This window comes from Harmonia axyridis, chromosome 1 (assembly GCF_914767665.1).
Source record: "Harmonia axyridis chromosome 1, icHarAxyr1.1, whole genome shotgun sequence".
Lineage (NCBI taxonomy): Eukaryota > Metazoa > Arthropoda > Insecta > Coleoptera > Coccinellidae > Harmonia > Harmonia axyridis.
The window spans coordinates 12,787,235-12,801,634 of NC_059501.1; the positions used below are offsets into that span (position 1 = coordinate 12,787,235).

The 14,400-nt window shown below is 33.1% G+C and overlaps 2 protein-coding genes and 1 long non-coding RNA gene across 4 annotated transcripts in view; 1 reads left to right on the plus strand and 2 right to left on the minus strand.

The window, feature by feature from the left end:
• LOC123674726 (nephrin) overlaps nucleotides 1-14,400 on the minus strand; it is a 368,531-nt gene that overhangs the window by 265,440 nt on the left and 88,691 nt on the right. The gene's annotated exons all lie outside the window — the stretch shown is intronic.
• Nucleotides 1-14,400, minus strand: part of LOC123674753 — a 65,650-nt gene that overhangs the window by 11,558 nt on the left and 39,692 nt on the right. The gene's annotated exons all lie outside the window — the stretch shown is intronic.
• Nucleotides 501-2,633, plus strand: LOC123674731. 2 transcript variants are annotated; one of them, XM_045609798.1, is made up of 2 exons: nucleotides 501-677; nucleotides 737-2,633. In XM_045609798.1, the coding sequence occupies exon 2, from the start codon at nucleotides 829-831 to the stop codon at nucleotides 1,948-1,950; it is 1,122 nt and encodes a 373-aa protein (XP_045465754.1). In that variant the 5' UTR covers nucleotides 501-677; nucleotides 737-828; the 3' UTR covers nucleotides 1,951-2,633. The 2 variants fall into 2 exon arrangements, with proteins under 2 accessions (XP_045465754.1, XP_045465748.1); XM_045609792.1 differs by having other exon boundaries at nucleotides 752-2,633.

The window sequence follows — 14,400 nt, forward strand, 5'->3', positions numbered from 1 at the left end:
CCTTACAAATCCGGTGGCACTTTCAATTTCAATACCAAGGGATTGTTTTTTATCAATTCTCTATGAAGGCCAACATAAAAATTTAATCGAAGAAGATCCATCAATTCATTTGCATTAGGAATTGAAATATGATATGAAAGTTTATTGAAAGATTTGATTTTACGAAATGTGAATGAGCATTTATTATGAAAGTGTCAACATCGATCGTACTACACTGCCTTTTATGACAATCTCTGCCTAAAGGAAATCTCCCGACAAACTTTTATTTCTTATAACATTCCTAATATACTAACATTAGAAAGGGAAAAGAGAAAGACCTAATAGACAGTGGAATCTGGTAATGAGGGGAACTCAAAAGAAGGAAAACGAACATAACCTATAAATAGAGGTGCCCGAATGGGCTGTAAGAATGCCACATGCCTATGGTTTCAAAGAATATACTGATATATTAAAAAATATATGTAAGGAATTTCCTCGATCTGATTGAATTACGCGAGTAGTCAGGTCAATGAATCGGATTGCTTAATACCAATACGGAACGTTGTTAAATTCGCAAACGTATCATCAGTATGATCGATGAATTCATTCCGAATACAGTGAGTTGCAATATTGTGAAATTTATCTAACGACAAATTAGTGAATAAGAACATTGAATGTTGTTTCTTTGTTATTTACAGGTAGGATTAATATTCTAGATCATGTATGTAAGTGTAAATAGTGTATATAATAATAAAAGCTTTGTTATTTACAGAGAAACACAGCTGTTTTTATTACAACCAGAAAGATACTTAATAACATTATAAAACAACATTCTGGTTTTAAATCACTATGGAAAAGTTGAAGTTCACATTCAAAATGCTGGCTGCTTCAGATGGAAAGTCAAATGTGCTTTGTGTGACCAGAATAACTACAACGGATGGAAATACATTCAAAATCCCAAATGAGTATTCAAATGCATTATTACATGTAGAATTACTAAAAACTGCGGCATATACAAAAATCAAGAAAACTTGCTCACAAAGAGGCCAAACAAGGAGAGTGTGGGTGAGTTTAACAAAAGAAATGAGAAATACTTATTTCGATGAGGATGGAAATATCCAGTTTGAAAGCGTATACTTAGAGGAAGTGAGTGAAGAAAGCAGTGACACAACTACAAGTACTAGTGCTCCAGAACATTCATTAGAAAAATTATTAGAGAAGATACTGAAGAAAAACCAAGAAAATAGTGGAGAGAGAAATGTGGGTAAATTGGCCACAGAATTTACTATCGGAAAATTTGATGGAAAAAATGCAAATGCAGAGCAATGGTTAAGAAGTTTTGAAAAAGAATGTGAAAGATTCGAAATTGATGAAAATTGTAATAAAATAGAAATTTTGAAATCATTTATGGAAAAAGTTGCTGCAGATTGGTATGATTGTACTCTATTGAAACTCACTATCACAGCAGAATGGAATGATTGGAGAGAAAATTTTTGTAAGACTTTCTCATGTAAAGGTTGGTCTCCAATAAAATATGCAATAGCATTTAGATATCAAGCGGGCTCACTATTAGAATATTCTATGAAGAAGGAAAAATTACTATTACAAGTAAGAAAAACTATGGATAGTGATACGCTTGTTGATCTTATTGCTATGGGTTTACCCAACTTCATATTAGACAAAATTGATAGAGAAAAAATAGTAAAATCTGAAGATCTACATAATGAATTGAATAAATTAGAACATTTAACCATGAAAAAAAATTCAGAAGTCAAAAAGTTTAAGCCTGACTTTAAAGGAAAAACGGAAAAAATACCTTGTAAAATATGCAAAGATAATAACAAAGGAACAAGATTTCATCCCGAAATGGAATGCTGGTTTAGAGACCCAGAAAAGAAAGGTAACAAACTGAGACAAGTAAATAACTTAACTTTAGATGTAGAATTAAGTACCGATGATACAAAAAACTAATCGTACCACCATTAATTGAACTCAAAATTAGGTTGAATGATATTTTGGAAATACCTGCAATTTATGATCCAGGATCAAATGTATCATTGATAAATGCTAAATTGATTAATGTAAAGACAAAAAATGGCTATAAAAAGAAAACTAATTTGAGAACGATTAATGGTGTTCATGAAACAGATGGTATGGTAAAATTAAAAATAAAAATATTAAATATAGAAAAATATGTAAACGTGTTCATAATCAATAATGAAAATTTCAAGTACAATTTCCTTATAGGCCTAGATTGTATTCAAAAATTTAAGTTGATACAAAATGAAAGATTAGAGATAGAACAAAAAGATTCCGAATCTAATATATTAATGAATGAGTATCAAATTAATTTTAATGAACATGTAGAGATAAATACTTTTAATATTTCAATGAATCATTTGAATAATATTGAAAAAAAAGTTATAACAGATTTAGTAAACAAATATAAAAATATTTTTGCTAAAGATAAGTACGATATAGGTACCGTAAAAGACTATGAAGCAAGAATTCATCTCATAGTAGATAAATATTGTAGTAAAAGGCCTTATAGATGTACAATTGATGACAAGAAAGAAATAGAAGTACAAATATCTCAATTACTTGAAAAAAATTTGATAGAAGAATCATATAGCCCTTTTGCTGCCCCGGTAACTTTAGCCTTTAAAAAAGATGAAAATAGAAGATCAAGATTATGCATAGATTTTAGAGATTTAAACAGAATAATAGTCCCTCAATCACAACCGTTCCCATTAATAGAAGACCTAGTAATCAAAACAAGAAACTGCAAATTTTTTTCAAAGCTTGATATTAATTCTGCTTTTTGGTCAATCCCTTTACGAATTGAAGATAGAAGAAAAACGGGATTTGTAACCCAAGAAGGTCACTTCCAATGGACTTGCCTACCATTCGGATTAAAAACATCTCCGGCCATTTTCCAAAGAATTCTTAGTAATATAATAAGAAAACACAAATTATCAGAGTTCACAGTTAACTATATAGACGACATTTTAATATTTTCAAAATCCTTTGAAGAACACATAGATCATTTGACACAGTTATTAGAAGCAATCATGAAAGAAGGATTTCGATTAAAACTCTCGAAATGCACATTCGCACTCGACTCAGTACAATATTTAGGCCACATAATAAAACATAACACGATCTCGCCAATGAAGGATAATTTAATATCGATAAGAAATTTTCCTGTGCCAAAAAATAGAAAAAATGTTCGACAATTTTTGGGTAAAATTAATTTTTACAACGAATACATACCAAAAAATTCAATAACTTTAGACCCACTACATAATTTACTGAGAAAAGGACAGGAATTCATTTGGTCAGAAAAATGTCAAAATGTATTTGATTATATGAAAAATTTTCTTTGCACCCAACCAGTTTTAGCCATTTTCGATCCAGGCTTACCGATTCATAGATATACAGATGCAAGCTTGCAAGGCATAGGTGCCGTTTTGAAACAACCACAACTAAACGAAAATAGTAAAACAGAAAAACCAGTAGCATATTTTTCCAAGAAATTGAACGAATCACAGAAAAAGAAAAAAGCAATTTATTTGGAATGTATAGCAATAAAAGAATCCGTAAAGTATTGGCAACATTGGCTTATAGGTAAACACTTCAAAGTATTTTCAGATCACAAACCTCTAGAAAAGATGAATATAAAAGCTAGAACTGACGAAGAACTAGGAGATCTCACTTATTACTTGTCGCAATTTGACTTTGAGATAATTTATCGCCCGGGCAAGGATAACTTAGAAGCAGATTGCTTAAGCAGAAACCCGGTGCTAGACGCTGAAGAAGAAGAAGAAGACAAGATAAAAGTGGTGAACTTAATAAAATTAGAAGATATTTTAGAAGACCAGAAGCAGAATAAAGATATAAAAATCAATAAAAATGGACTGAGAATGGACAGTGAAAATAATTTGTGTTATAAAAAAGCAAGAAATAAAGAGAAAATTTTCCTGTCAGAAGAATTCAGTGAAAAACTAATTAAGGACACACACAATGAATTTGGTCATATTGGAATGAATCAAATGAAAAACAAAATACTCACTCATTATACAGCAGCAAATATATCAGAAAACATAAGAAAAATATGTAGATATTGTGAGGTTTGCATAAAAAATAAAACAAGAGGACAAAACAAAATTGGCTTAATGTCACATCTTGGGCCCGCAAAAAAACCATTCGAAATAGTCTCCATAGACACAATAGGTGGATTTGGTGGCTCAAGATCCACGAAAAAATATTTACACCTCCTAGTAGATCACTTTTCAAGGTATGCTTACATATTAACATCGAAAACACAAAATGCAAATGATTTTGTTAAACTTACAGAAAATGTACTAAAAGATCACGATATTCAAATACTTTTGACAGATCAATATCCAGGTATAAATTCTAAAGATTTCAAAAATTTTTTAGTGAAAAAAGGGATTACAATGATTTTTACAGGAGTTAATGCACCATTTTCGAATGGTTTAAATGAAAGACTCAATCAAACCTTAGTAAATAAGATAAGATGTACAATGAACGAAGGAAAAAATAAGCATGCATGGACAACTGTAGCTCATAACTGCATAGATCAATACAATGAAACTGAGCATACAGTGACGAAATTTAGTCCAAAATATTTATTAGAGGGCGAAGATACATCAATATTACCGAATGAACTGAAAAAAAATAAAAATTATAATCAACTAGAAAACGATAGAATGACTGCATATAGGAATAGTATAAAATATCATGAGTATAATAAGAAATTATATGACAAAAATAGGAAGGAGTTCGACTTTAATGTGGGAGATTTAGTGTACATTGAAAATGGCAATAGAATGAACCGGAAGAAATTAGATGAAGTGAGAATCGGGCCATATAAAATTTTGAAGAAGATATCGAATTCAATATATGAAATTGATATAGGACATAAGAAATCAGAATCAAATATATTTCACATTTCGAAGCTCATTCCAAAACCTTGTTAATGAAAACCTTAGCATATACTTAAATATAAATTTATATAATTTTTGCAATATTGTAATTCACGCAAAATTTTCTTGTACCAAAAAAAATTTTTGTCTTAAGGGGGGAGATGTAAGGAATTTCCTCGATCTGATTGAATTACGCGAGTAGTCAGGTCAATGAATCAGATTGCTTAATACCAATACGGAACGTTGTTAAATTCGCAAACGTATCATCAGTATGATCGATGAATTCATTCCGAATACAGTGAGTTGCAATATTGTGAAATTTATCTAACGACAAATTAGTGAATAAGAACATTGAATGTTGTTTCTTTGTTATTTACAGGTAGGATTAATATTCTAGATCATGTATGTAAGTGTAAATAGTGTATATAATAATAAAAGCTTTGTTATTTACAGAGAAACACAGCTGTTTTTATTACAACCAGAAAGATACTTAATAACATTATATATATATAATATACATACAACTATTCATTACAGCACCTCAAAATCTGATTAGTACTGATTTTCAACATTCGAATGCTGTTAATTTTATGCGCCGATGAAGTGTCCACCTAGTTTTGGTTACCATTGTTTCAACTGATATCAAATGTGGTAACTACTCCATCATCGATCCGAAGAATATGTTTCGTGGGAACAGCAAATACCCATAAATCCAGATTTATCAGAAACATGCATAACTGGAAATAGGACACAGGAACTCGATGAAATCGAATCCATTACATAATCCAATACCTATATATACTATCACAATTCTAGGACATAACTCAAATTCCAAGTAATAATTTTCAAAATAAATTTCAGTTCTGATTGTTAAATGCATTTGATATTGAGGATATTTTTATATTTAAATTATATTATAGATACATTCATAAGGAATATAGATGTATTCGAGTAAATCGGACACGAGATTCCATTTTTCACATTAGAGTTTTTGACTAGCTTCATTATTGTTTTTATAGTATCGATGGTATGACTCAATACCTCAATATCTTGCTATTATGCCCATCGTAGTAAATATCTTAAAAAAAGAATTATCTATTACCATTCATTTTGTAGCCTATATATAACTATGCGGCATCAAAAATTCTTTCGTGAAAAAACTCAATACTCAATACTCAATAATGTTATTTGTATCATTAATATTCCTACCCTGAAAAACAATGTCAATGTATTTATTCGCATTTTTCTGTTTATAATATTCACTCCCTTCAACTCGTTGGAAGTTGAAAGTCGGTTTTCTTAATTACAAATGTTTCGCCACAAGAATCTGCTCAGCAATCATTATTTGTCAATGCATTCTAAAGTTTTCAACATAACTCTCTACAACGGTGCTAGATTTGCAGTCACCAAAACGATTCATAACGATCATAATATATGAGCATCTGTATTGGCCAAAAAAGATGTATTCAGCAATTTTGTAAATCCTCCAGAAGTGTTTTTACCTTCTGGCTTCGTAAAATCTTCATTATTTCACTTGTGTCTTTGAACTTTTTCTCGAATCGAAATGAAATATGTGTTTTATTTTCTATTTGGTGAAGGCCTCGAAATAATTTCGAAATAATTTGCCTTCTCGACAAAATGTATCAATTTGTACTTCAACTATGAACTTTATATATTTGTTCAGACACCATTCAAAAAATTCCTTGATGAACCTTCCGTGAATGTTCCGGAATTTTTGTGCACTATTTTTGCAGCAGGAAGGAATATAACTTATCTTATTTATCAGTCGTCATGGTAAATAAATTGAGTTTTGTATGACATTTTCTGTGAAATTTCATGAGTACACAATTGATCTTCATCCATATCTGGAATACTATATTTCTCAGTGATTTTCAGCGTCCGCGAACTTCGCTCGTAGGCTACAAAAGGACCAAGGCACCTCGGAAAAAATCAAGCATTTCATTCCCTTATTGTATAATCTATTATGAAATGCGGAAAATATTCTTTTTTGATATGAACATGAAAATTTTCATTCCTTTCATTATCTTTTTATGATATCTTAAAGATCTCAAGATATTTGAAATGAAGACCAGTTACTCATCGGGTGATTGTGAATGTTCTTGATGTTCATGTGTTGTGGTTATGTGTACTCAATTATTTTCTAATCTTGAAAAAAATATTTTAGAGAGAAAGACCACATCACATAAAATATTAGCATGATTTCAGGCATTGACCTCAGGATAGTCATCATTAAAAAACTCATTTAAATTAATGGCTCATCATTTTTGAACCGAAATCAACATTTTTACACCACCATCAATATGAAGATTGCCCATTATTTAAACGGCCAACACCCATAAATCCATATTTATCAGAAACATCCATAACTGGAAATAGAACACAGGAACTCGTCGAAAACATAAAAAAACCTTTTTAGGGCATTCGGCTCACGTTGTTCAGCTAAACTTGCAGGCATCCGTGACAGATATAACCCAATGCAGGGACGGGAAGAGATATACTGATTGAAATTTCAACGCTTTTTATGGAAAACAAATTTCGGGTTCTGCATAAAATTGGAATTCGACAAAGGATCGGATATTTCCAGCAGGAACGAATGATTCCCAGGTATAGGTGTCGGAGCCATAAATTGACATTTTGCCAGCCAGACCTTCGACGAAATAGCGTCGCAGTCCTTCTTCCTCTTGATATGATTTCGATTTGATAGCCGAGGGAAGAAGAAGTGGAGGAGAAATAACGTTGAAAATATGCTATGAACAATCAAAGTTTATGGCATGAATGGAAGTTAGAGTGAAAGCAGTTGTACATTTGGGAGTAGCGTTCGTATGGAAGTTTATACGAGGGGATCCTCTGTGGAAAATGCAATAGGTTTTCGGTCAACGCATATACTACGATTGTTTATTTCGATTTATATTTTCTCTATACGTAGATAATGCAGAATTTATGGAGTATTTCGAGTTCTTTGTGGACTGGGAACTATATTTCTTCTTCTAGTGTCTATCCGGTCTACTTATTGAGTAGAAAAACCATTTTACTTGGTTTTCTCTATTTTTTGAATATTCATTAGTCCCTCATATGTATGTTTATGTATATGTAAACTTTGATGATGAATATATTATTATTATTAGTGTGAGGAGCATTTCGAGAGCTGATTTGTCTATCGTACATACACACATCGTCCAAACTCTTGCCTCCCCTAGGTTTCTCAAGAAATAAACAATCTATGTTCTGGGAATTAGATAAATGTTTTCCTCTATTTCAATTTTAATATATTTGATACAAAATCTTTGTTTGTTACTTTTTGCTTTATGCAGTATGGGGCAAAATAGAAATGATGAGAAAAAGGCTGAATTTATTTATTTATGTTTAATTATAGTTATTGCACAACTGAATCCAAATTCAATAGTCCGTATTACTACTACTTCTTTCAATCAACTACTCAATAAGCCTAAGCATCCCACGAATCAAGTTATTAATGAAATTTCCAGGCCTTTCGTTCCATCCTTCCTGAAGGGCTAAACTCAATTCCTGAAAAGTTGGAGGTAAATGTTCAATTGGATTCATGTCTGATAAGTTTGCTGGCCAATTCATTATGTGGATATTAATCTCTTGAAGAATGTTTTGAATCCGTCATGTGGGGTGTGGTGGGACGTTATCATCCTGATAAATAAAATTATCCCTAAATTTGTTGAGCTGACGAACAATGATTGGTTCAATGTTTTCTACGTAGATGGCACCAGTCATTGTTCGTTAAACGATAATGATATGGGTACAGCGACCCAACATTATACCCCCCCAGCACACTACTGTTCCGCCTTGAAAGGGCACAACTTCACGGGCGAAATTGAGTAGCTCTAGTATGTCTGGATCTCTCCAAACCATTTGTGGTCGACTATCATACAATCATGACTGGTCCGACAAAAGTACGTTGCGCCATTGTTGTAAAAGCCAGTCTTGGTGCTGTTCTGCCCATTACTGACGGGTAGCTCTATGCTTTAATAATAATATTCTTTATTTCATAAAAGTCACTCACACACTACATACAGCAATGGAATGAATGAAATGAAATTGTGTCAATTGAACAATTATAACAAAAAATGAAAAGTTTTCCTCACAAAACTTTAAGTTTCTATAATTTAAAAATCGCTCCAAATTATAAGGTTCTATTTTAATTAAGAAATTTTTATTGCTCTTTTATAATCACGAAAACTATCAATCGATCTGATTTGTGCTGGAAGTTTATTGAACAACTTTATACAGGAATAGTATGCACTCTTGTCAGTTGTTGTTAGTCTAAGTCTAGGATATATATAGTACTGCCCTCTGGTTTTACACATATGGTGAAATTCTGTTCTTTGAAAGGTCTGTTCATATTTGAAAATATATATTAAACACTCAAGTATATATACTGCCGTGACTGTCAGTATGTTGTTACTTTTAAATTCGCCTCTGCATGTTCTCCTATATTCTAAACCAAGCAAAGTCCTCAGCACTCTCTTCTGAATGATGAACAATCTTCCACTTTCTGCTGAACTACCCCAGAAGATTATTCCATATCGTACTAGAGACTCAAAATCAGCAAAGTACACCATCCTTAGTGCATCCATAGTTGTATACCTTGATAAAATCCTGATGCTGTAGGTTACCCTGTTCATCCTCGACCATAGGTTATCAATATGAACACCCCAGTCCAAAGACTGATCAACATAGATTCCAAGAAATTTTGTTACTTTGTTTATGGTTAGAGTAGTACCGTTTAACTTGACCGAATTAGGCATGACAAAACCCGTATGCTTCGTTTTGAATAAAACAATGTTGGTCTTAGATTCGTTCAATATTAATCGTTTTAGCAAAGCAGTCACTTGTTCTCAGCATCAAGCTGTTAGCCTCTTCAGCGACCTCAGGGTAGGTGTCAGCCATAATCAACAGACTAGTGTCATCCGCGTAATTCATCACACAATAATTTTCCAGAGAAGTCACATGGAGAAGATCATTAACATACACGACAAACAACAATGGTCCAGCAATACTTCCCTGTGGAACTCCCATTCTAAAATGCAAGCTTGTTGACTGATGGCACTGTTGACTACCACCTTCTGTTATCTATCTGTTAGATTCGATTTGATTCATTCAAAGGCTGGTTTCCTTGCGCCATATCGCTCCAGCTTACGATATAATATTTCATGGTCCAAACAATCAAAAGCTTTCAACAAATCGAGGTGATAGCCTAGGTACTCTTAGAGGGCTTCTTACCCTCAAAATCGAGGAATGCTAGCATCTCCTTATGGTACGGGTTGAGTCTTCAGGTCTCCAAAAAATGACTGCAAACTGCTTTTACACATACCGTTTGATTCCTTCGAGTAAAATTTGCGATATAATGGTCTTCACTTGCAGATGTTACTCTTGGTCGACCAGACTCCGGTGTCCAGGCAACGCTTCCGGTTTCCAGAAAAAGGGTCATTATGGAACTTACTGAAGTCCGTGGAATATTCAAACGTTGCGCAATCTGGTGATTCGATAAGGATTCTTGATTTAGGGCTACTATTCATTCCCGGTCAATTTGAAAAATTGGATGTCCTGACATTTTCCACGGAGAAGTCTTAATATTACAACTCTCGTTATTCGCTGAAAACTGATCAACTTCGACTACACCTGTATTCTCCAGAACAAGAAACATTCATTGTTGGTTTATTATTTTCATTTAAGTGATAAGATAGTGATGATTACACACACAAAAAATTGTCATGTTACATTCAACAAGTTAAGAGTTGATAGGTGTTAGGGGGGTGCAAGACTTTCGACGAGGTGTGTTTTTGCAATTCCTGAAGAATACTTAATATCAACAAATCAGGTCGAATGGAAAACTCTGAAAAACTCCCGTCTTAACATCAGTGCTTCCAGTGCGAATTTTCATTCCCAAAAAGAGTATTTCACCCATCACATTCGATGAACTGATGACGCTCCGATCCATCACTACACGAAATCCATCCGATCCAAACTTGGCAACTCATACACGAACATGTCCCCTCGAGGATAAAACCATCTACTGTTACAACCAAAAACGGATGTGGCACTTCAGACACGGCAGGATGTCTGCCATAAATGAAACCCGAGGAATTACACTGGTATGAGGTGCAATATCGCTTATTATTATTTCTGTTATTGGAGTTTTTCCAAGTTCCCTCGTTATTGGAGGTCGTAACGACTCTATAGTTAGTTCGCGGGAACAGAAGTTGGGGTCGTCATAAGGACAGCGTCGGTTCAGATACGGCACGGAGACTGAACCGCAATCTGATGTTCTCTGAGTTTTATTGGAAAAGTCTGGAGGTGTTCGCTTCGACTTCTGACCCTTTCTCTACACAATAAGCAATAAGGCACGGAGCCTTGATACCAGCAGCCTCCAGCGTCATTCCACTTCTGTCCTGTTAATGGGTTCTCCTTATGTGATCGGATTTATTTTCTTCGATATATGTTTGTGCTAAATTGACAACATTACATTTTCCGCTTTTTGGTTCAGACGTGAAAGTAATGAGAAACAACATGGGTTCGGAAGATTTTACGCACTTTTGCTAAGAGTTTATTCTTGATATATCAATTCTCTTGAGATATTATACAGAAAAGTTATAACTAGACTAAGATTCATTACAGCTAAAATCACACAGGTCAACAAAATGAAAAAAAAAGGTGGCTGAAATCCAACAATTGATTCTGAATGTTTTCAATCTGCTGATTCCAAAAACACAAACAGATGTTTTGTATCAGCTCTACTTTTTGAGACACAGGTTACTTCCTATTGATTCTGATACTAGCCAAAAATAAATAATAATAATAAGAGAGTTTATTCATGAAAATATATTCAATAAACTCTATAATACTGTAGAGTTTTATAAAAATATAAACTGTGCACAGTAATGAACATAAAATTTACTCTTTATTCACCGCAAAATATATTATCTTCTAATTAAGTGGAACAAACGTCTGCTTCATCACAGATAATGGTCGAAATCCTGTATTATATTTGTCGAAAATCCTGTAGTATATCTGTCGAAATTGTGATTTTTGTGTGTCATATTCTGTATTTCTCTTTGTCATATTCGTGTGTACATTAATAGTTCTGATTTATTATTTTATGTAATTTTGTTTTATCAAACTCTATTATCCATTTTTTCAATCTTCTTTTAAATGATATTTTGTTCTTCACATTTTTTATTTCTTGTGGTACTAGGGGAAAAAGTCTCGGGGCTAGGTAGGTGCAACATCTTTGAATGTTTTAATGAAAATAAGTATCTACAGGGTGTCCGGGGAATAACTGTACATACTCTTACCAGAGATAGAGTTGGACTAGCTGATTACTGATTGACTGTAAAAAATTAATTTCTGGATTTCCCTAGAAAGATACAGGGTGATTTTCCAACTTCGTGGAAATACTTAGACCATCATAAAATCCAAACTTATTGACGAATAGTATTGAAACTTGGGAGATTATTGGTACATGCTAAGGTCGAGTCAGAACGATATCAATTATTTCATAATTCCAGGGCCGGACTCATTAATCTTCATTTGAAGTGTTCAGGGTAAAAAAAACACTTTGTGTTTCGAATTACAAATAATTGATTCGCTTTTTAGAAAGAAGCTAAATTATGCTTTAATTTGCGGTATCGCTTTAAGTTGTCACATCAACAATTATTTTTTTATGAATTTTTGAATTTGGATAAAGTTCGAAAAATTGAATTTTTCACCATGAAGAGAACTGAAAATCTCATGTTTGAATATAAAATGCGAAAGTATTCGTAGAAAATTTTCAAAAAAGTTCAGAGCTTTAATAAGCACATTCGATAACGAAACAATAACAAATGAAACAAACTAAAATACATTGAAAAGTACCTAATAAAAACGAAAATAGGAACGAATGAATTGCAGAGTCAACGTTATTTCAGAAGTGATTCGAAATGAAAACCATTAGCTTGTATACATTTCTCTTGCCGAATGTTCAAATTGGATACAGCCTTGCGGATCATATTGCCATTATTTCTTAAAATATCGCAACAGTTGATAATTCTGTTCATCAGTTGTTCTCTTGACTGGATTTCTTCAGAATATACCATATCCTTCAATTTTCCCCATAAAAAATAATCTAGCGGGTTGAAATCTGGAGATCGAGGGGGCCATGGAATAGGTCCTCCTCGACCTATCCACCTATTTGGATAGGTATTGTCGAGGTAACTTCTCACTTCCAAACCAAAATGAGGTCCAGCTCCATCATGCTGGAAATAAATTCCTCTAATATTTATTCCTTGTAGCATGCCGGGTAAATTATTTTGTAAGAAATCTAGATAAATCGCACTTGTAAGGCGACCGTCAAAAAAATGAGGCCAATCAAATGTTTGTTTATCACAGCACACCAAACATTTACTGAAAATTTATGTTGTGAATTTCTCAGTCTTATACTGTGTGGATTATTTTTGGCCCAAATATGCGAGTTATGAATATTGAACACACCGTCTCTGGTGAATTGAGCCTCATCACTGAATATTGTTCTGTTCAAAGTGACTCTGTGATTTGCTATCCAATGTGCAAAATTCAGTCTTAAGACATTATCGCCAGGATCCAATCGTTGTACCTGTTGTATGTGGTATGGGTACATATTTTCCTCTTTGATTATTCTGTGCACCTTATGCTTCGGCAAATGTAATTGTGCCCTTACTCTCCTTATACTAGTTGAAGGTTGTGCTTGAATTAATTGGAGTACTTCATCACTTCTTTCTAGATTCCTTTGGCGATCCTTCTTCCTATCTGGCACTCTACCATATTGCGCTATACAACTAAATATTGCAGAAAATGTTTGGTGATTGGGAATTCTGCGCGACGGAAATCTCAGACGATACTCTCTCACAGCAGCTCGACTATTTCCCTCACATTTACCATACACGAACATCATATCAGCATATTCTCTATTTGTGAAATTGGCCATTTTGATAATTTCACTATTTTATAATAATCAAAGCACAAGCAACAAACAACAATCTCAAATTTCAGTTGTCAAAATGTTTGAAGTTTATCACAGAATATTTTTTAGGAATTTATATTTTATCTTGTAGGAAATTTTATTTCTGCGCATTTTTGATCTGGAATCTTTGAATCTAGTAAGATATTTTGTAACATTCTCCCAAACTGAAAATCATACCTCCTCTTTCTCAGAGTACTTCTGGGGTGGCCACCCAGTATATCAATAAATTATTATAGTCTTCCTCACCTTTCAAGAAAATCTATTATTTATTTTCGAACTCCGCAAGGTGACAAATCCTGTTCAGGTAAATAAATTAAAATTTTCGAACTTTATCCAAATTCAAAAATTCATAAAAAAATAATTGTTGATGTGACAACTTTAAGCGATACCGCAAATTGAAGCATAATTAAGCTTCTTCCTAAAAAGCGAATCAATTATTTGTAATTC